Source organism: Ostrinia furnacalis, unplaced genomic scaffold, assembly GCF_004193835.3.
Source record: "Ostrinia furnacalis isolate ACB-3 unplaced genomic scaffold, ASM419383v2 OfSCF4362, whole genome shotgun sequence".
In the NCBI taxonomy this organism is placed as follows: Eukaryota; Metazoa; Arthropoda; class Insecta; order Lepidoptera; family Crambidae; genus Ostrinia; species Ostrinia furnacalis.
The window spans coordinates 109,982-132,177 of record NW_021134601.1 but is presented as its reverse complement, the minus strand read 5'-3'; the positions used below and the strand labels follow the sequence as shown (position 1 = coordinate 132,177).

At 37.2% G+C, this 22,196-nt stretch overlaps 2 protein-coding genes across 2 annotated transcripts in view; both read left to right on the top strand.

Annotated features, from left to right (window-relative positions):
• Positions 1–22,196, top strand: part of LOC114359399 (uncharacterized) — a 133,603-nt gene that overhangs the window by 101,366 nt on the left and 10,041 nt on the right. The window contains exons 4-5 of the mRNA XM_028313793.1: positions 17,681–17,856; positions 20,845–20,951. Coding sequence (XP_028169594.1) covers positions 17,681–17,856; positions 20,845–20,951 — 283 coding nt within the window. The remainder of the gene's footprint in view (positions 1–17,680; positions 17,857–20,844; positions 20,952–22,196) is intronic.
• On the top strand, positions 3,929–4,348 carry LOC114359398 (uncharacterized). Its single transcript, XM_028313792.1, has one exon. It carries the CDS (start codon positions 4,031–4,033, stop codon positions 4,283–4,285), a length of 255 nt encoding a protein of 84 aa, XP_028169593.1. The 5' UTR covers positions 3,929–4,030; the 3' UTR covers positions 4,286–4,348.

Sequence of the window (22,196 nt, the reverse complement as noted above, 5' to 3'; positions counted from 1 at the left end):
GTAGGGTTAATATTGGGACGTGTAAAAGTACTTTTTAAAAGCCTACTTACGAAAATAAATGAGTTTCATGAGTTTTTGTGAATCAATCTATTACCCTCTAAATTGTAAAATACATCGTCTTATGTTTAAATGCATGTTCAATTAACAATTGGCCGTAAGTTAGTATTTAATTGTGATTTACTGTACTGAAGCTTATAACCTATAAATAAAAATAATTTATAAACAACTCAAAATGATAAATGATTGGTAACTGTATCAAACCACATACCTACTTAACATTGTTCGTCTATTAATCTTGGATAGTTAAATTATATTTTTATACGTCTTCCTTGTCATGAGTTATTTACTCTCTAATTATTATGTTTGTCACAAGAGCTATACGTAAAACGTAATATTTTGTTTGCTTAATGATTACCAGCACGCTAGCTTGTAGGGTTGGTATTGGATAGTATTATTTTCATTATTCATATTTCATATTCATATCAGAGTTTTAATACCGTATAAATTCGCTCTAAAACTTTACACACGTGAAAGTTTAAGCAAGTGCTATATAATTTAAGTGATTCAACTCCTAAGAATAGTAAAATACAGAATTAAAGTTCTAACCTCATCATAAATTCCAACTTCGCGAATTGCAGCAAAAACGCCAACAATTTCGTAACTTTTCTAATAAAATCACATGACCTATTACTCATTCACAAGGAACGGTTACATTTTGAGCAAATCCCAATAAGTTTTCACATTAAAATCCGGAGTAACCCAGGGCGGGAGTTTAATGCCTGAAAGTTTTCCGTTTGGGACGTAAGAAAGAACTGCTTTAAGTAACACCGCGGAGTTTTTTGGTAGAGCCTCGCGATAGCCTTGTCTACACTTAGTCTACATCGATAAATTTGGTTCTTAACAACTTTTGGTCATTAAAAAATGTCTTGAGCGTTCTACAGGAACAATAACTCCTTAACACAAGAAATAATTCCTGTTTTTTTAAGCAGCAGCAGCTAGCAGGGTTCCTCTTACGGGTCTATGTCTATTATTTAAGAACTTTTGTATACCAACATGGAGGAATTAAAAATTTGAATTTGAATTGTAAGTCCAAAGTAACCAAAAGTACGTGACTACCTACACATTATCTGCAAAATGCAACACAGCTGCTACATTTGATATATTCATTATAAATTAGTATTCATTGGCAATTCGTGATCACGTCAAAACACGTCATTTGCTATTTATTTATCCAGCAATTATCGCTGATTATTCTGCTTGTATCATTGAACTATTTACCAGCTCACTTTGCAGTTTGTTTATTCAAAATAGACACTAGAAAACCTGGGGCTCCCATGTATTCGCTTTTTTACGTCTCAAGAGGCAATTCCCTCCCAGGATACGCAATAAACAAGTAGGGAACCGGGAGTAGTGATGATTATGTGAAATAAAATACATACACAATAGCCCGGGAGCAAGGAACGGTGCCGACTTGGCGAATATTGAGAAAACGATCCCTTTTGCTAGGGAAAATTGTTTCTGAAATAACTTCTACACCTTCTGCTTGATGACTTAGTTTTCGGTTTCATTGTAGGAAAAATAATAGATTGTAGAGAGAGGGTTAAAAAAATTAAAGAGATTTCTTGCTGCAATATTAAAAGGGTTGCTAATTTAGAAACCTTGAAATTAAAAAAAAAATATTTATTTAAAAAGATGCAATTTATAGTCTAATTAGAAATAAAATGTAAACCTTTTCATGAATTACCTACATATTAGATACAAAAATAAAAAATAAGTAATTCTCTCTATTTTAGGAATTTGTTTAAAATATATTATAAAATGTTCTTTAAACGTACAAATATTATAAAAATGGACCAATAAAAAGTTTCCTTTTAAGACAATAATGTTTTTAACGCTTAGAAGTGGGTAATATTTTAAAGATGGAGTTACATCTTGATAAAAGTTAGGCGACTCTTTAAACAAGTTTTAATGAGCTTTTATCATCAAAAAGTTTCACAAAGTAGACCTTTTACAGCTTTTACGTTTTATTCATTGTCATAATTAATAAATTAAATGCTTAACTAGCTACGAAAGTATTTTGGCGTTGGAGATTAATTGTAATATAACTTCCTACTGTCGAGTTTTTCCAAGACGTGCTACAACTAAGTAGACCTTAAGATGGCTACGTAGCTCTCATATAAGCCTATCAAAAATGTTGACCCTTAATAAAACACTCAAGTATCTCTACAACTATACATACATTTGGTTTTGTTCCTAAAGTTTACTGGAAGAGTATAAGCACCAGCTCGCACTAAGCATTTCGATAACTCTTTTATAATGCGAACAGCTAGGGACTGGAACTCGCTGCCTGCTGCTATCTTTCCTGAACACTATAATCCGGGCCTTTTCAAGGCGAGAGTGAATAGGCACTTAGGTACAGGGCAGATATGTACCATCCTAGACTGCATCTTACTTAACACCAGGTACGATAACGGTCAAATACCTGCCATGTCCTGCATAAAAAATAAATAAACAATTATAACTTGTGCAAGCCCTGCGTCACTCCACCATCGCCTGTATCGACCGACTTCGGAATGCCGTGATTTGTGCCACTCCGCCGACGCGACGTGAAACCGTATTTTATATCGATTATTACTACCTTCTGCTCTTATTTCCAGCGCTTGTGTATTGCATTGAAGAACGATGTATTGTTTTAAACTATGAAAGCTGCCTCTACGAGCTATGTGCCCCGCCCACTGCCACTTGATTTTAGTAATTCTGCGAGCGATGCCAATGACAGTCACTTTGGATCTCCTGCGGATCTCCTGAATTCTGATTCGATCGCCCTTGTTTATTTTATTTGTATCTCAACTTTATATCAGGCCGATTGGACGAGTATACTACATATTATGGATGCGATACAATTTGGTGTGGATGCTTCCAATCAACGTTTCATGACTAGATTCAAAACTTATAAATTTTCCTAAGTTTCACATGGTAACACACTAATATACACTCCCTTTTATGCTTTCGGTTTAGCATTAGTTAGTATAATAAGAATAACATTAGATGTGTCTTTTTATGATATTTTATCGTTTTAATAGTATGTAAAATATTACATGTCAAGAAAAACCTATACTTTTCCAACTTTCATGTTCCATTAAGCCTACGCCCGTATCGTATGAACTACGGAATACGAAAGAGGTAAGTTACAGTTCAACAAAAAGAAGTTTTAGCAACCTAATATTACTTACTTTCGTATGAAACTTTTGTTTTACCGGACTATTACGTCTCAGCCCTTTTTCAATTCGCTTCGTATAAAGTAAAAAAAGTTATTCACATCTTGGGTGGGTTACATAATTAGGTAAGTAAATACCCTAGATTCTCTGTGTGTTATCATCTGATATACCCAGTCTACACGATTAATATAGCCCTATTAATTCGTAGAAGCACGTGTGTATGATATGGTCGTAGAGAATAGGATTATTTTTCATAGATATTGCCTTTATTATCGCTAGAAAATATGTTATCTTAATAATCGATAGTGACGTAGTAATCTAGGATAGTTGTCCATTACGTCACTAGACTTTGACCCAGGTTGCGCACACGTGGGATTTAACACAAAATAATACACGTGATACACGTAAATAATAGAAATAGGTAACTATAACTTGGATTTTACATTTCTTTGAAAACTACTTGTTGCTTATTTTCATGAATCTGATTTTTTGTCTGAGGTTCTTCTACTTAATTAATCGCTTGCAAACGTGTACACCAACTTCTACTAGTTTGCGCATTTAGGTAAGCAACTTGGCTATTATTTAAGTTCAAGAACTTGCCTACAACATTTTGCGAAAAGTACTATGAACATAGACTAGATATCAACCTACTTCCGCAGTCATCTAGATTTATTCCAACTTTTATTTAGACGTCAAATGTCACACAAGTTTCTGTCATCGCCGAAAACCAATTCGCGATAATCCCGTGGGCTCAGGATAATGTGGGATTCAAACAAATTCATGATTTCAACAATCCCTTTCTACTAACAAACATGAGTAAAGAAAGGGCTAAGAAAGAAGAGAAAGCAAAGCAACCCCGTCCCAGCGAGGCGAAAACGAATACGAATTCTAAGGCCTCGATATCCGACGAGAGCACGAAGAGGAAAACCAGGATGAGTAATATTAAGGAGGAGGGGTTTTACAATTATAGAAACATGGTGATTCGCAATGTGAAATCTCAAGCGGAGTCGACCGAGGGCAAAGTCAGCAAGAGGGGGAAGAAACGCGTCAAAAAACCCCGCAAGTAGCCATGTATCAAGATCGGGCCTCGCCGGAGGATTTGCAAAAATCCCTCTACAGTGAATCTTAAGGATACGCTTGTAAATTTACTATGCTTAGGTATTTGAATAAATGTTTCTGATCTTTGAGATCATGTTGTGAAATCCTGTCATTTTTATCGTAGTATGCAAACCCCCCGTTTATTTTTCCTTCGGTTCATTGTCAGTAATAAAAAGTACATAACAGAAGAAACTTGGCCACTTTTGTCAGCCTTATTGCTTTATTTTTGTTTATTTAATTAAAACTTTATTGCACAGAAAAAAAAAGTACAGAATGCGAACTTAATGCCACGTGGCATTCTCCACCAGTTTTATGTCAGGAATTATAGTTTAATCCGAACTAGTTAAGAGTCCACTCTCATCTCTCTTTTGAAACTCAATTTGGGTTTTATTAGCGGTCCAGCTGTAGATCCTGGCTACACAGGAATTCAGAAATTCAGGAATAGCTGCAGCACGAACGAGGGGTAGTATAGTCCCGTTTATAGCATAGAGAAAATAAAACCGAAACCAAGATAAAACAGACAGTGGGAAAACTGTTTTTATTTCGGTTAGATACGATTTGACAGTTTTATACATTTTATTTTCTGTTCCAAAAATTTTAAACCATTTTCAATACTATATTTTTTGTACTCACAATTTACTTTGGTGATGATAGCACACTGCGTGGTGAATTTATAAATTCCTATAGGGTTTTTTTGGTGTTTCAAGCGGACATAAACATCCCATCAAAAACAATACTTGTCAAAAAAACCAAGTCTCGCAACTCAGTTGTTCTACGGTAAAAAGTTGTGAGATCCATGTAATACCAAGTCCAGGCCAGGAAATCTTTAACGTTTTACATAAATTATTGACTTGGCCATCGCACTAAATAATTTAATTTACACGTGTTTTCATGCGATGACCAAGTCAATATATTTATGTCAAACGTTAAAGATTTCCTGGCCTGGACTTGGTATTACATGGATCTCACAACTTTTTACCGTAGAACAACTGAGTTGCGAGACTTGGTTTTTTTGACAAGTATTGTTTTTGATGGGATCTCATTTCTTTTTGTATTTTGTAGACAGCAGTTATGTATCTAGAAAACTGGACCGAAAATGAAAAATTTTACTCGACTTGGCGGTTGCACTACCGTGCCCCCAAATATTTTAGTTTTTCCTTGATTCATACACCAAACACTACTTATATTCCAAATTTGAAGCTTCTAGGTCTGCTAGAAGTGCCTTAGAGTTTTGATGATCGGTGAGTCAGTGAGTCAGTACGCAGAACTGACGGCCGATGGGGCAGAAAGGTTCTGGAATGGAGGCCGCGTACCGGAAAACGCAGCGTGGGACGTCCACCTACAAGGTGGACCGACGACATCGTAAAGGTAGCAGGGAAGCGCTGGACGCAGGCCGCTACCAATCGATCAACATGGAAAGCATTGGGGGAGGCCTATGTTCAGCAGTGGACGTCCTATGGCTGAAATCATAATGATGATGATGATGTGAAAATATTTATATAAATGTGGGGATTACTTACCCCTCCCCCCCCTTCCTTCGTACCCATAAAATTTTGATTTGTTATTTGTACCCCCCCCCCCTTCTCCCCATAATCCCACCCCTGGAGCTGTTTCAAGTGAGGGTAGACCCCCCCCTGAAAATAACCCCAGATACGCCAATGACTTATAATAAAAAGTAAGTAATTAATTAATTTCTTAGGTAGGTAACTATTAAAAACTAAAAAATATGTCGATTTCTTTGATGGTATGTGTCATAAAAGAACCTAACACCATACATTTATATATCACGAACTTGGAAAAAAGTAACAATAACACGGTTCCTTGTTTCGTGATACTGATTATTCCAAATTCCCCAAGTAAAATTCATGGATTATTGTCAAAATGTGTCAATTAACTATTATCTATCCCATATACAATACAAATAAACAAAGATAAATAAAACAAATCGAAATAAAACCAAAATTATGCTGGTACTACTTATGCTAATTTATTTGAATGAAATTTTGAATATACCGTGTCTTTACAATGCCTGCATAGCTAATGAAAATTCAGCCTTCTAGTTTTATCCACAACGAAGTTACAGGCAGTCGAAAATGGCCTGAATTGCTTCGAGAAAAGGATGGTACGGCCGTGCCGCTTTTTTGCTCGACTTGGTGGGGGCACTGCCGTGCCCCCAGATATTTATCAAATTTTCACAAAGCCAGTAACAAAATATTATAAACTAGGCATGCTGTTACTCACTGTATCAAAAAATAAACATAAAAAGCGACTGAGACCGAAAACTGCATTGAAGCTTGAACAACAGCTATATCTTTTTTGTTACTTTTAGGGGTGTCATTTCAACTTGGCCGTAAAATAATTGAACATTAATTAATTCAAACATTTCCTTTTACAGCAAATAGCTGTTGCAAAATTGCTTCTAACATAGATAAGGTGACACAGTAAACCTTGATGGCCCATTCTTAAGATGAATGAGGAATAAAACATGAACAGAAGATGAATCCGTGATTTTGGGATTTATTTTGAACCTGCGATGTACGATACGATACCTGCCACTCATAATCAAAGATCCAATCCACTTCAGGAAAAGCTTTGAGCATTATTGCGTGCATGACTCAGGCAAAATACTTACACCCATGTCAAAACCCTGAAATGTCTTTCTTAGTTTTATTTGTCCATTCAAATTACAATTATAGGGTTAGTATTTATTATAATTGAAGGTCGGAAGCACCTGGATGCGGGCACCGCAGGTCCGGTCGTTATGGAAATCCTTGGGGAAAGCCTTTGTCCAGCAGTGGACATCCTTTTCTTATTTATTTAAGCGTTTACCCAAATCTGCCAACCCTGCCTCGGGCGTGAGAAAAGAATATCGGAATCGAAACGTTGATTCGACTGAGTTCCGTTCATGAAATATTAATAGAGAACTCCTTTCTCTTGGATTGTTAATAGCGACCTTTGTTTTCGAAACAGGTCGCCAAAAGGTTAATTTACGGAGGTTACCGATTGTGAGTGTAAGGGATTTTCCACACTAGATGCGTTCTGCGATCTGCGGTCAGGTTATAAAGTGAACGCAGCCCGCGTCATGTAGGAACAGCATTGTCGGTCAGAGAAAGCTGTCTGCGGTCGTGACACAGGAATCTGTCAGCGGTGCAGTTTGCGTTCTTTGCTCGTGCCCGCATAGTCAGATTGCATCAATATAAAAGTATAGAGTTCGTCAATGGTGTTCATACATTATCCTATTATGCATAAAATATGCTTATTCTTGGTTAAATTACGGAATCATTCTTTGGTGTAATAGTACAGAAGTAAATCAATTATTTATATTGCAAAAAAGATGTAGGTATTAGAATACTCGTTAACATTACAGATATGGAAAGTTGCAGACCTCACTTTAAAACTAAGCATTCTTACACTTTCCTCTTTGTATATTATAGAAATATGTAAACTTGGCAGAAAAAATTGTCATGAATATTCCCAAGCCAAAGATCTCTATCCTCAGGAAAGAAACCTATAATGTTGCAATGCCCTTACAGGGCCATGTTTCGGGACTCTGTATTATTATTTAAGATCAAAATATACCAACATGATGCAATAAACATTTATGACTATGACTATGACTACATGATGCGAGCTATATTCACTTTCAACTGACCGCAGATCGCATCCACTGTGACAAATCCTAAATCCAACGGCGTTAGGAGATATTGAGTAGGTAGGTACTGGGATATGAACGTGTATTACGAAATGCTGCGTGTAACGATATTGGGAAATACAATTAGGAACCCTTTGATACGGCTGCTATATATTCAGTTCACCGCAGTTATTAACTAAAGCAAATCATTATTGGGACACGAGTGAGTTTGTCTGAGATTATCCTGCTTTCGCCTCCGAGATTTATTTTACCATGTAGTACCCCTGTACGACAACCCAATCCGCACACAATATTCAGCGTAGTAGTATTAAAAAACAAAAGAGCGGGCAACCCCACCCCTACCACGCTGTGGGCTCGGTGTCCGAGCGGNATCTTCTTCCCTGGAGGTAAACGTCAATGTCATCTCTTCTCTAAATATAATGAGACCGCTCGGACACCGAGCCCACAGCGTGGTAGGGGTGGGGTTGCCCGCTCTTTTGTTTTTTAATACTACTACGCTGAATATTGTGTGCGGATTGGGTTGTCGTACAGGGGTACTACATGGTAAAATAAATCTCTTCGGCGAAAACAGGATAATTTAGATCGAACTTCACTTGGTAAGTTCGTTTGATCATTCAAATACCAAGAGTAAAATCAAATTACTTGTATGTTTGCTACCTGACTTAGCAACTATAGATACTTGTGATGCTAGTTTTGAATCCAGAAGACAGATGTTAGTGTAATTATTAGAATACAGTCTGTTTCTGTTTGACCTTCCGATACTGTACCTGTGTACTTGTACACGTATTCTTTGTTCAATTTCATCGAGAGAAAAAAATAGATTGCATGAAACATAATATTACCAGAGATAAAGTTTCTCTTTCAACACTATCGTATTATCCAGTTGAATTCTTTGCGCGCTCATAGAGAGAACACTAGGGAAATACATCAAGCGGGTATTCCCCGACCATAGAGAGCGCTCATTGAAATCCCCTGTCCGAACCTGAGTTACGGGCTCGTAAAAACCAGTCCATAATAAAGCAAAGGCTTTGAAACCAAAACATTCCCGTTCCTTTTGATTCTGAAAAGGTGTATCTTGAAAGCTTTCGTATGACTGATACGGTTAATTAAATGGACTATGCGGAATGTATGTTAGTGAACTATATGAGAAACGTTGAGAATATTTTTATAGCTTTTGGTGGAGTGGTTACGGTGAATGTTTGTGGTGACCTACCTAAGTATCTTCTTTATCTTTCGATCTGCATACGCCATAAATTAAGCGTGGTCTTTATGGGACAACATGTATTATTATAATATGTATTTACAATATTTTGTACAAGACCTTTTATTGCTTCTTTTGTTTTATTTATCTTATATGCTGTTAACCATACGTTGTCAATTCGTTCGTTCGTTCGTTTGTTTCAGCCAAATGACGTCCACTGCTGGACAAAGGCCTCCTCCAAGGTTTTCCACAATGCACGGTCCTGCGCTGCCCGCATCCAGGCTCTTCCCGCGACCTTTAACAGATCGTCGGTCCACCTAGTAGGAGGCCTGCCCACGCTACGTCTTCCAGCCCGTGGTCGCCACTCAAGAACTTTTCTGCCCCAACGGCCATCGTCTCTACGAGCTATGTGCCCCGCCCAAACTAAAACCGCTGGGCAAACACTAGTAATTTAATTAAATGTATCTTTTCAAGGTGACCTTCAAATCGTATAAAAATAATCTCTGAGATAAGATACTGAGCTGTCACTTAAAATATATGGTGGGGAAATTGCGAGATAAGATTAAATACTGTTGAGTACACCCTAAATCAACTAAGCAATATACAATTAAAAATAATTATCAATTGTCTTAACATGAGAAAAAAAAACATACGGGTCGAATTGAGAACCTCCTCCTTTTTTGAAGTCGGTTGATAAAAGGTAGGTACCTATCTAGTTTCAAAGATATAAAGAAAACAAAATATTTATCGAAATGATATTAGACGTCATTGGTTATAAATTAGGCACCACTACATACCTTTAATATTATCACTAATCTCTAATTTCTAGAAAATCATAGCACAGACCATTAAGTCGCCTTTACCCAGTTTAGTTTGCAATATATTTTTTTAAATGCGACTCTAGCATCCCAAGAGCAAAATTATAAAAAAATCTATATTTAACTATGCCAGTTAGGGAAAAATAAGTAACTAGGTAAGTACACACATTTCTGGAAAACTTACCTACTTATTTTTCCCTCAAAACTATCATAGAAGTGTCATTCAATAAAGCAGGTAATTATCGGCCAGCCACAACTCAGCCGATGGGGACCACACGTGGATATTTCGGTTGATAAGTATATCGATCGTGTCTTAATTATCGTATCGGGGTCGTGATTATTGACTATCGGAGTTTAGTGGGAAATTCCGATAGAGTGTATATCGACTATCTAATTGGTTATATGGGAGTCACGTTTTGTATTATGAACTGACAATCGACTTCAGGATTATTGATTTCACAATGATTTATCAGACTTATATTTTGACTCTTTGATTGGTTATCACTCTATCAAAGATATTGCTAAACTTTTTTCATTAATTCCTAGATTCCTAGACTACAGTGTAGAGCGAGACAGGGATGTTATGGATACCCGTAACCGTAACCGAAATTATCGGATATCCGAAATAAAAAAATATCTGTAACTGTAACCGAAACCGATTCAAAAGTTTCGGATAGTTTCGGATATAGGCGGAGTCTAAATCTTAATATTTTTTAATGTTTGTTACTTGTCTGGCATTCCCTGGCACCATTTCATATCCGCCCCTGCTTTACCTTAATCATAGATGCCGTCATAGTACTTACATAAAGTGGCTATGTGGATATCTTGATATTTGAATTTAACATTTTTAAATTCAAATATCCGTAACCGTATCCATAACCGAAACTTCATATCCATAACATCCCTGGAGCAAGACTTACGTAATTAAAAACTGCAGCTGCTGCCTCTATTGCAGAAAGTTTAGACAAGTGCTGTGTTTTCATTTCACTTTAACTTGTTTCTGATGAACTCCTCAAAACTATGGCGGGTTGAAGACTCTTTCAAGTAGTCTCTAGAACGATTATAATGCACATTGAACGACTGGTATTTGGATCAATTAAACCATCACATTACTGAAACTGAAACAGTCAATCTGTCTCTGCACCACATCGCAAACAATTCTAATGTCAATGAAGAATGTTCACGAATTTTGTTTTTTAGCTTTCTGTATTCTCTGTTAAAAATAAAAAATACACGTGAAAGAATTATTTCGATACGTCAATTAGTTTCTAAGATATTGAATTATAAAAGTGCGGGCGGCAGCCGGCCCTCCATTTTATGCGCGTGACGTCATATTACAGTGACTGGCTCATATTTGTATGGGTGGAATCTTGCAAGCTGAATTAAGAACAACTTCCAGGCAACCGATTTAGCTGAAATTTCGCAAAAATATGTGATTTGGATGACCATACAATATTATGATGACATGGAGCTGATCTGATGATGGAGCTGGAAGGTGGCCATAGGAACTCTATAATAAAACGACTTACATCCATCGAGTTTGGGCTCGTTCGTTTTGTATTGATGAGTACTTTAATTCTATATAGTAATCAGGGTCTAATGATGGAGCTGGAAGGTAATTCACAATAAAACGACACAATTGCATCAAGTTTGGGTTTGGTTCAATTTTAATTTCTGTGATGAGTCTGGGTGTTAATATGTATAATAAGTTTGTATTTACAAAAAAAATGTATTTGAGTATGTTTATATCCGTTTTCTAGTGAGCGGACACTGTGAATGTACGTCACGCGGGGTCACGTGACCGTCGGCGGAACTCAATATTTAAGCGAACTTTGAATGCCTATAAAATCATAACTACTGGGTATTTTTGAATGAAATAAAAACTAATGTATTTGTAAATGTAAAAGCCTAACTGTAACATAGGTTTCAGGTGATTTTGCATACCTAGTAACATTCTCAATTCTATAGTATACTTCAAAGGTTCTTCGATACTTTATGTTTGAATAAGGTGACTCTATCACTTAATAATGAAATCTTATTAGCTTTAGAGCTAAATTAACACAAAAATTTCATTACCTGACGTCACATAGGCCGTATTCAGCCGTATAACTTTCATTGGTAAGGGTATTCCATAGCCACGCCTTTTGCTTGCTTGCTTAATGAGTTGACATCATCAGTATTAACACAGCATTCCTAGTAGGTTTTCTGCCACGTAACCAGCCCTCCATATATTAATCAGCAGATGAAGGCTCAAGTTTTCGAAGTTCATTTTTTCGTAGGCAGTTTTTTCGTTACAGTCACTCAGTAAGCTTTTCTTTAATTACATAGGTACATATTGAACTGTCAGCACGACCTTGGAGCTATACCTAAATTCTTCTGTACCACATAACTGAACCTAGTTGCATTATCCGTTTAAAAAGTTTCACTTTTATTACACAAAATGTCTATTAAAATTTAAAAAAATAATAGGGCAGGGATGCGCTGCATAGATTTTTTAGAAAAAATTCGTCACCCTTGTTTAAATAAATCGATAACTCCAAAACCTTAAAATATACGACACATTATTATTTAAAGAAAAAATTGCACATTGAAACATAAAAATTCGTCATTCCTATCATAGAGTGTTAAAAAAAATCGTCAAAACGTTAAAATTTCATCAGATCACTCGTAATTTCACAATCACTCAGTCAAGAATATTATTGCAAATTACATATCGCACGTTGTTTGCACAGGTAGGTGTGTGAAGTGTTAATGTTTGGCTCAGCCAGATAAACTCAATACGTCACTTGTTTTGGAGACGTGAGGTGACTTTGTAAATTAGGACCTACGTCATGGGTACAGTCGAGAATAAAAACTGAACTCGGGTATTATTGGATTAATATTGTCTTTTGCTCTGCGTCGTTCGTTTAGTTATAAAGTTATTGATATTGAAGATGCTTTTAGACGTATCTTCAATATCAATAACCATACCATTGCCACCCCTGACAAATAAAGGGTTTATTTGCCTTGATATCAAATTTTTTTTCTTCTAACTAGGTATATGATATCCAAAGACATAAATAGTCATCATCATCATCATCAGGTCATTTAGTCTCCACTGCAGGAGCACAACCCTCTAATTTACCAGAGGCAAATGCAGGATTTGGCCTACACTACCCACGCTGGCCAGACGGGTTGGAGAGGCGAGGCTATGTGCTTGATAAATTGCTTGTTTATAGCAGGCACTGCCTTATTATGTCCATAGTTGAGAGGTTACATTTAATTCGACTTACTTAAATTTTATCCTCCAAATACCTTGATAGCTGCTGCACCTGAAAATGAAGATAAGATTGTGTAATCGATGACTTTTGTTACCGACGGTATACAAACAAACCACGCCTATAAACGCCGGCGAGGCGAGTATACCGGCAATTGTAGACCACCAGTGCTCGCAGAAACTCATAACGTGCAAGTGATCTAGTTGTCTTCTTGATTTGATTTAAAAATATATTTTGATTTGATTTCATTTCAAGAATGCCCATCAAGATATCTTACAATGGCGACACAGAAAAGTTTTGTACGAGTAAGTGTTAAATTATTACATTTAATGATTACTTATTATTTTATATCTAGCTCTATATGGTGAACAAAATGTGGAATAAGTACTCTAGTTGTGACGTAGAAAAATGGTGCTCATTTTCAGTAGGTATTTTGATAAAAAGTCTTTACCTCCTGACGATATTCAATTCTGACAGTGGCTACGCCTGGTTCTTCCCATTTGTTGTCCCTTGCTGAGATACAGTTTAAATTAATACTAGGACGTATAAAACAGCTTTCTAGCAATCGAGATTACCTACTTGCAAAATAAATTATTTTAAATAAATGAATTTAAATTTAAAAAAAAGTGGGCTTTTAACTGAGCGGCAATACACGGACCGCTTGAAGCAGTCAGGGTCGACAGCTTCAAGCTGTCGACTGCACTGTGAACTGCAGAAGTGCAGAGTTCTATGGAAGCACATACACGAACCGCTCGAGCAGTTGCAACTGACCGGCCTAAGGATTTTTTTTTATCCACAATGAGGAAGCTCTTGGCCTGTATCTCAACTGATGGTACGTGAATTCTGTGATTTAACATTCCTGAAGGACTATTTTATTATACTTTTCGCAGAAATGTAACAAATATACGACGACTATAGATAACTTATAAGCCAACCTCTAAAAGTTATTTAATTAATTAAGTAAAACGCGATAGCGATAACTTTGAATGACATATTCAAAAATGTACGCTGGCAGATTTTAGTTACGTCCAATAAAAAGAAAACCACTTTAGTCGACAACCACGTACTCCCTGACCTTATTAAAGCCATTAAAATGTTGCCGAATCTTTGTCATAAAGTTCCCAAATTCAGGTTGAACTTGCGAACTTCACAAAACAATGCTACGGTCGCGGTCGCCTCTTACAGAACAATGGACCCCGCAGTGCGGTGTTATCCGGGACCCCTGAGATTTACATATCACGGCTTTTTATGATATTTTAGTCGAGTTGGCAGAGATATTGTGGAGTGGTTTTAAAACAGCGGTGAACGCGACGGTTAGGCTACGGCACCATCTTACTTCAACTGTAACAAACGTCAAAATTCTGTCAAACTCCATACAAAAACACCAGTTATTGTTAATGTTATGGTTAAAATAAGGTGATGCAACTCAGCCTAATCTTTTGAATAGTCTGAGACGGGTAACATTTTTAGATTATTTTGATTAGGATAAAGTTAGAAGTAAGTACTACCTAACTTTATTATTAAAATTTTTCGTAAAATAGGGAGCAAATATAACGTTCACGACCGACGATTTGTTTCAATTTATATAAAATTGCTTTTGCCCGCGACTTGGTCTACGTTTTCAGTCCGTTATAAAGCAGAATACTAAAAAATTTCCGTCATTCATCATCTTTGTCACGTTAATGACTTTTGTTATTATATCTAATCAAAAATTTAAATGACAAGAATTTTTGCTAACATGACAAAGATAATGCTAATCGAGACGTCATCAACCGATTGATTACATACTTTGATTATTTATTACACCATTAGGTTCATTCCTTAAAGATCTCTAATCTAATTTCTTATCAACACGAACATTGATGTAAACTAGCTTATCAAAACTATAAGTATCATTAAATTCCAGCAGTCGTTTATTATCAGATTACGAAAAATTCCCCCTTCTAGCTAAGTTACTCTTGAATGTACCTATACACCATTTGCCTTCCCATTCATTTCACGAATCCACACGAGCAGAACCGCGGTATAGGCTTGTAAATTGAAAATTAATTTAGGGCTGTTCCCATTACTTACTCGAAATCGAAGAGGGAATGCAAAGCGCCCTCCCAAACTGTGTACCAAGCCTACCAAGACCGACCCAAGGCACGTGCTTCGAGAAATAGCTACAAATACGAAATGAAAGTTAAATTGCCTATTCCTGTGCCAAGTTTGTTCAGCTCTACACTTACACTGCGGGGATCAGCCTGCTAAATAAAACAAAAGGATCCCAAGGTTTTAAGGCAATATTTAACAAATCCTTGCCATTATTTAGGACCAGAAACATAACATAAATCTTCCTTACCAATTCTTATAACAGCTAGATGTTTCTGCGCTATTCCAAGATGATAAATACTTACTTATTGATTTATACTTTTACTTATTTGTAAATACATATTATGTAAGTATTATGTCTGAGTAATATAATTTCATCATAATCATCATTTCAGCCCCAGGAAGTCCACTGAACATAGGCCTCCCCCAATAATTTCCATATTGACCGGTTGGTAGGGCCTGCATCCAGCGCTGCTACCTTTATGAGGTCGTTTGCCCACCTTGTGGGTGGACCACGCTGTAACAGGGATAATATTTTATGGTTCAAATAACCCAACAATTCAATGCGAATGTAAACTTGCTTACCTAAGCCTGTTCCATAGAACTCATATTTCTACGAAATTAATGTAAGCAGTCTATTAGATCACTGAGATCGGATTCCATGAAACTGGCTTTGAGGAATTGAATGTTTTATTAAAATCCTCTTTTCCAATACCTCTAAACATCATCATAGAAATCGTCTCGTTAAGTCCCATACATAGGTAGACTGATTTGTAAGTAACGAGATCGATGCAATAAAGATTGAATTATATTGCTACCCTAGCTACCCTAAAAAAACTGTCTTTCAAGGAGTTGGAACTGTCAAAACTGTCTGGCTGTTGGGGAAAATACTTCTAATTATTGCCCAAATATTATACATAAAAATCAGATTTAATGGTATAACGTTAGTAGAATTACAGTCTTTTGAATATACAGAAAAAGCCACCGTAAAAGTTAGACTTACGTTTTATACTATAAAATCTGATTTTTATGTATAATATTTGGGCAATAATTAGAAGTATTTTCCCCAACAGCCAGACAGTTTTGACAGTTCCAACTTCTTGCCAGACAGTTTTTTTAGGGTAGCTCCCAAAGCCACCACGACCCAAACTTCATAATTCACCAACATTATATCCTATATTGGGAGCATATGCTGACAAACTTTCAGCTTTTATAAAATGACGTAGGTCTGGCGTTCACTAGCTCTTAGTCTACTAGGAATATTTGACAAAATTCTGCAATGCTCTAAAGTCGACGCTCTATTACTAAAGAATTCGGCTGCCACGTCGTGTGACATAATAAAATAGACGTAAAAACTGGCAATTTTTCGCTAGTGAAAACTATTTCAGAAGAAATGCATGTTCATAAAGATTGTGCAATGCTGTTAAAGTGTCGTCATAGCTCGGCTCGCGCGCCGGAATTTAGTGACATTACATTTATAGTAGCGAAGAAATATAAGCTGAAGTTATGAAATAATTAACTTAAAATAATTCACCAGATAGGTATTATTTAAGATAGTACCAGTTTTATGACGTTTCAGATTATGATAATAATTCAACTATTAAGTCTTTGGGCACAGCTTTAAATGTTTAAATAATCTTAATGTGCACCGTTCATATTGCAAAAACTAACTCTCAGTATGGACATGTAAAAGTGGACATTCTGGTATCGGCTGATTCTTCATACAAATTATAATTGGGTCTAACTATTGGTCAACTAAGTCGGTGGTTTGCGGGAGGTCTTACTTATCAACGTGGCTCTGACACTGACTCAATTGTTTATTTAATATACAGATACGAATATTTACAATTATACAGGTCAATTAAGTACGAATATTTATTAGGTTAATTAAGTTTATCCGTTATCAAGTCGTCATAACAAATACAGGGTGACTTTGCAATCAGTATCCAAATTTTTAGGCGTGACTCAGAATCAGCTCAACTTAATCGATTCACGTAAAGAAAACATTTTTTTTAATTAATTATTTATTTTTATCCGCTGCGCGCGGTTTCAAAATTTCACACACGTGGGTAATAATTGCTTCGTTCATAGAAAAATACGTACACACATTTAACTACAAAGCTTAATATACGTAATGGTACGCGAAAATAAATAACCTTTACGAATTAAGATACGGGCACCCGCGAATTACATTTTCAATAATATTTTTCCCGAAACATACCATGTTTAAAAATGTTTATGATGTAGTATGTATGTAGAGCTTTTTAAAAAAAATTGGATACTGAATACAAAATCACCCTGTATCAAACTTGGAGCAATTGCTTTACCATGTTTATTTCTTGCAGCAACATGGGTGAACCGCTGCAGCGAAGACCTGGAATGTCTAGACCTGGAGGAGGAGCAGCCGCTCGCTCAGCTCAGCTCGGTGCAGACGGACAAACTCACGCTGTTCTTCGCGGAGTTACTGGACCACGACCGCGATGACGTCATCTGCGAGGAGGACTTCGACCAGTTCTTCGAGGTATGAAGGTATCAGCACTGATATATTACGTGAAGAGTATGTTTTTTTCTTAATATGTACGATTTAGTACGAGGATCCTGAAATATTACAGACTAGCTTTCCGCTCGCGGCTTCGCCCGCGTGGAATTTTCAATGGAAATTTCAATTTTTTCGTGGAAAACTTTACGCGCGAGTCCGTTTAAAAAACCGGGATAAAACTATCGGGACAAACTATCTCTATGCCAAACATCAAAATCGGCTCAGTAGTTTAGGCGTGAAAGCAAGACAGACAGGCAGAGCTTTACTTTCGCATTTTATTAGTATAGATTTAAGTTTAAAAGACTGAAAAACAAGCCAAACTATCTAACTGGAAACAGATCTGAACTATTTCCCGCTTTTCCTGGCCTACCTAAAGATTTAACTCCTAGTCGAGAGTCCAATGTAGACCTCGTTGGTGTAACTTTTATAACTTACCATCTTATACGTTGCTGAAAATAAATGTTGTTATTGTGACTTAAAACGCAGTTACGAATAAGAAAGTGATAACAATGCGTGCTATGACCGATAAGGGATTCTCTTTTGTTTTTGTTTTTTTAATAATGAGATAAAAAGTTCGCGTAATATTCACATAATCAGTAGGTAATTGTTTATCACCTGGAATCTGTCAATGACCTTCCTAGGTTATGATCTTCATTTGTTTTTATTTCAAAATTCAAAATAAGAATCTTTTAATTAGCAGCACAAATATCATCATCGAATTAAAAAAAATACAAGCAGAGTTCTTTCACAAAAATTCCTGGCTGGTAGGAAAATGTATCCGTATTTATAAAGTGGTCCTTGAGCGAACTGTTGCGGAGTGTACCCAGTGCCGTATTATCCATAAGGCACTTTAGGCCAGTGCCTAGGGGCCCACTATGTCCAGGGGCCCACTATGACCAGGGGCCCAGCACTCCCGATTAAAAAATTTAAAAAAAAATGTTAAAGATTATTTTTATGCAACAAAACTCAAACCACCTCAAAACTTCGCCTTATTTTGGTTTACACATTCAATAGTCATATTTCGATATTGTGGAACCTGATTCATTCCACTATACCTACTCTAGGCACTTCAACATCACAGAGTGCCTCAGTACCTTTGAGCGCTGCTGGCCGATTACTCACGGGACCGCGAAGTCCTGTATGTTAACAGAGACGGCCAGCTCAAACGGCGCGGCGTAGCCCGCGGGATTCCGCAGGGTTCGGTGCTCGGTCCACTCTTGTGGAACCTAGGCTTCAACTGGCTCCTGCGGGGCGTCCTACTCGCGGGCATGAGTGTCATATGCTANCTTTTCACTTTTTTCACTTTTTAGGGCGCCGGGAGTCCCACATACCACCCTGTCCCCCGGCAGTGGTGAAAGTGCGCAAAGCATTTCCTCCGCGACAAAAAAAGGGGGGGCCCGAAACGAGCTGTGCCTAGGGGCCCCGAGATGGTTAATCCGGCCCTGAGTGTACCCATTGAACTCTGGAGTGGAATAATAATTGGAATTGGAAATAAGGGCCAATACCATACGTACTCATTTTGTATTCTTTAGAGTACTGGAGCTTTTCAATTGAAAGAAGCGTTTGTCGAAATTGCATTCCAATTTCTTTTGGGTACTTTCAGTGTGCTTAGTAAAGAAATGTAAAGTAGTATTATTTGTCTCGTTCATTTTGTTTGTTTAAGCCGTATCTTAAACGTAGATTATCCCGTATCTTAAACGTTTCTTCTTTAAGCGTGGTAGACGAGAACAAATATTTCAAAACTAGAGCAGCTTTTGTCTTCATCTATAGCCGTGTGAATTTCGTTTCGTCGCAGAAAATCTTTCTTTTTTTATAAAAATCTTGTCTGTCTCAGTTAGTTTTTCAAACAGATAAATTTATCGTCTGGCTAGCAGCTTCATTAATTCTATACACCTAGTAAATAGATATTTATAACCTTTTAGTCTACTTTATTAGCAGAACAGTTAGCATAACTTATCCACTACCTAGAGATCCTAGCTCCTTTAGAGAATCGGAATCCTTCAGTAGAGCATTGGTTCCTAAAGGGAGGCGCAAAGACGGGGGGCGCGGGCCATCTTAGCGGTACTTAAGTATAAAAAACCTGCGACCACTGAGAGAATGCATTCCAGACTGCTCGATACGACCAATAAATAATCTTGACTGGAGGAGGGGGGCGCGGAATTTTTTGTATGGTCGAAAGGAGGCGCGTTTCAAATAAGTTTGGGAAGTGGGAACCAATGCTTTAGAGCAGGATTTCCCAAACTATGGGTCGCGACCCAGTGGTGGGTCAGGGTCAACATTGAGTGCGCACTGCTTGTAGAACGACACATCACCCTACAGATCCGAGTCCTTTATTTAGGCATATTGGTAACGGTTACATTTCCTATAGGTGGGTCCCGAGTTTGGGAACTTGTATCAGATGAGTCGTAGCCCTTACAACTTTGGGAACCACTGCTTTAGAGAATTACAGCGTGAAGTCACCACCGTTAATAATGGACGGCGCCAATTATGAAACTAAGCCGGCGCTAAAAGCGGTAACTAACACGGCGCTAATGAAAGGGAATAATTTAAAACGCAACACGCTCCTACGCCAATTTTATCTACATTATGAATCGGACGTGAGTTTGTACACTTTTGTATAGGTTTAACGTTCAAATTATACATCGTATTAGGTACATTTTTGGTGCAAACCTGCAAATAGATGCTCATCATTCAATCCCACGGCAATCAGATCAGTTTTCCGTGAGAACAAGCCCTTAGGATTTAAGTACCTATTTAAGATCCTAAGCTAATCTCAAGCTAATTTTAAAACTTGAAAAAAACAATCTGCTTCTATTGAAAATTCAGCCAATTTTCGCTTGTCAGGCGACTGTTCTGGTGCCCAAACCTATCTTGATGCAAAAGATTTTTTCAAGTTTCAAAATTTCATCAACATAGGTAGTTAGTAATATATTGTTTAGCAGTATAATATAAACCCATCTTTGTCCACAGAGGCTGTCCCACTTCGCGGACTGGTCGCCCAACTCGTCCGAGTTCCACATCCTCCTCGAGGTCAAGCAAGAGTTCATAGAGTACTTCATAAATCCGCTGCCCGCCAAGTGAGTAATGCAGACCGTAATGGAAAAAGACAATTAATAACCATTATTCTCGGGGATTAAGAGTCATTTTATACAGTTAGGAGTAACGCCGTTTAGCGAGATGGTAGCGTGACAGATGCTAAAAGGGAGGTAATTAGTTCTTCAAGATTTAAATGCTCCGTTTTATTTCGTTAAGAATGAGTGTGAGAATTTTAGATTTTTTATAAAATAATTAGTCCAGTCAATGAATGCTTTAACGACGGTGTAGAGAGAAATCCCTGGAACACAATTTCTGACCTCGGAACTTTATTTAGACTAGTTAGGAGGTGAACATAGCAAAAGTCCCCGCCCTTAGCCCTTGAGCCGGCGGGGAAATGGGGGTTTAAAGGTACCACTTTTCGGTTTTTCGCCTAATCCTCGGAAACTATGCGTCCTAGTGACATGGCTACTATGAACCAAAAAAAGCTTATTCAATTTGCTACAGGTGAGACAGTCAAGTTTTTCTATATCTTGTATAGTTTTCGCGGCATCTGCTCTAGAAGGTCTGTAATATTGGAAATTTTAATTTTGTCTTACATGTTCCCATCAAGAAAAAATCGACTAAATCAACATTGAGCAAACATTCTAGATATGCGGGAGCATGTTAAGCCTAGTTCCAGGGAGGGGACTGCATCGTGCGTATATTTAGACGAACTAATTGGAGCCACTTTTGACTCCACATCACTCAAAAAGCACTGTGCATTAACACTTCAAATTAGGCTCATGTGTTGAGACTTGCAAGGTAAACATCAGCTTCAAATTTCATAAATATACCTCAAACAGTTATTTAGGTATTGACGTTCAAAAATCGACATTTAGGACACTAAAATCTATCTATCACCTATGAAATGTTAAAATTTACTGGTTTTTTATTTGTTCCTTTGTATTTACACAACTACCTATCTGGATGCCAAATTTGAACCTTCAAGGTAATCTGGAAGTGGTTAGAATTTGGTCTTATAGGTCAGCCATGTAGATTTTTAGACGTCAATACCTAAAGAACCGTTTGAGGTATATTTATGAAATTTGAAGCTGATGTTTATCTTGCAAGTCTCAACACATGAGCCAAATTTGAAGTGTTAATGCACAGTACTTTTTGAGTGATGAGGAGTCAAAAGTGGCTCCAATTGGTTCGTCTAAATATACGCACGGTGCAGTCCCCTCCCTGGAACTAGGCTTAACATGCTCCCGCATGTCTAGAATATTAGCTCAATGTTGATTTAGTCG

Coding starts and splice junctions, on each gene's coding strand:
- LOC114359398 (XM_028313792.1), top strand. CDS start 4,031: ATGAGTAAAGAAAGGGCTAAGAAAGAAGAGAAAGCAAAGCAACCCCGT.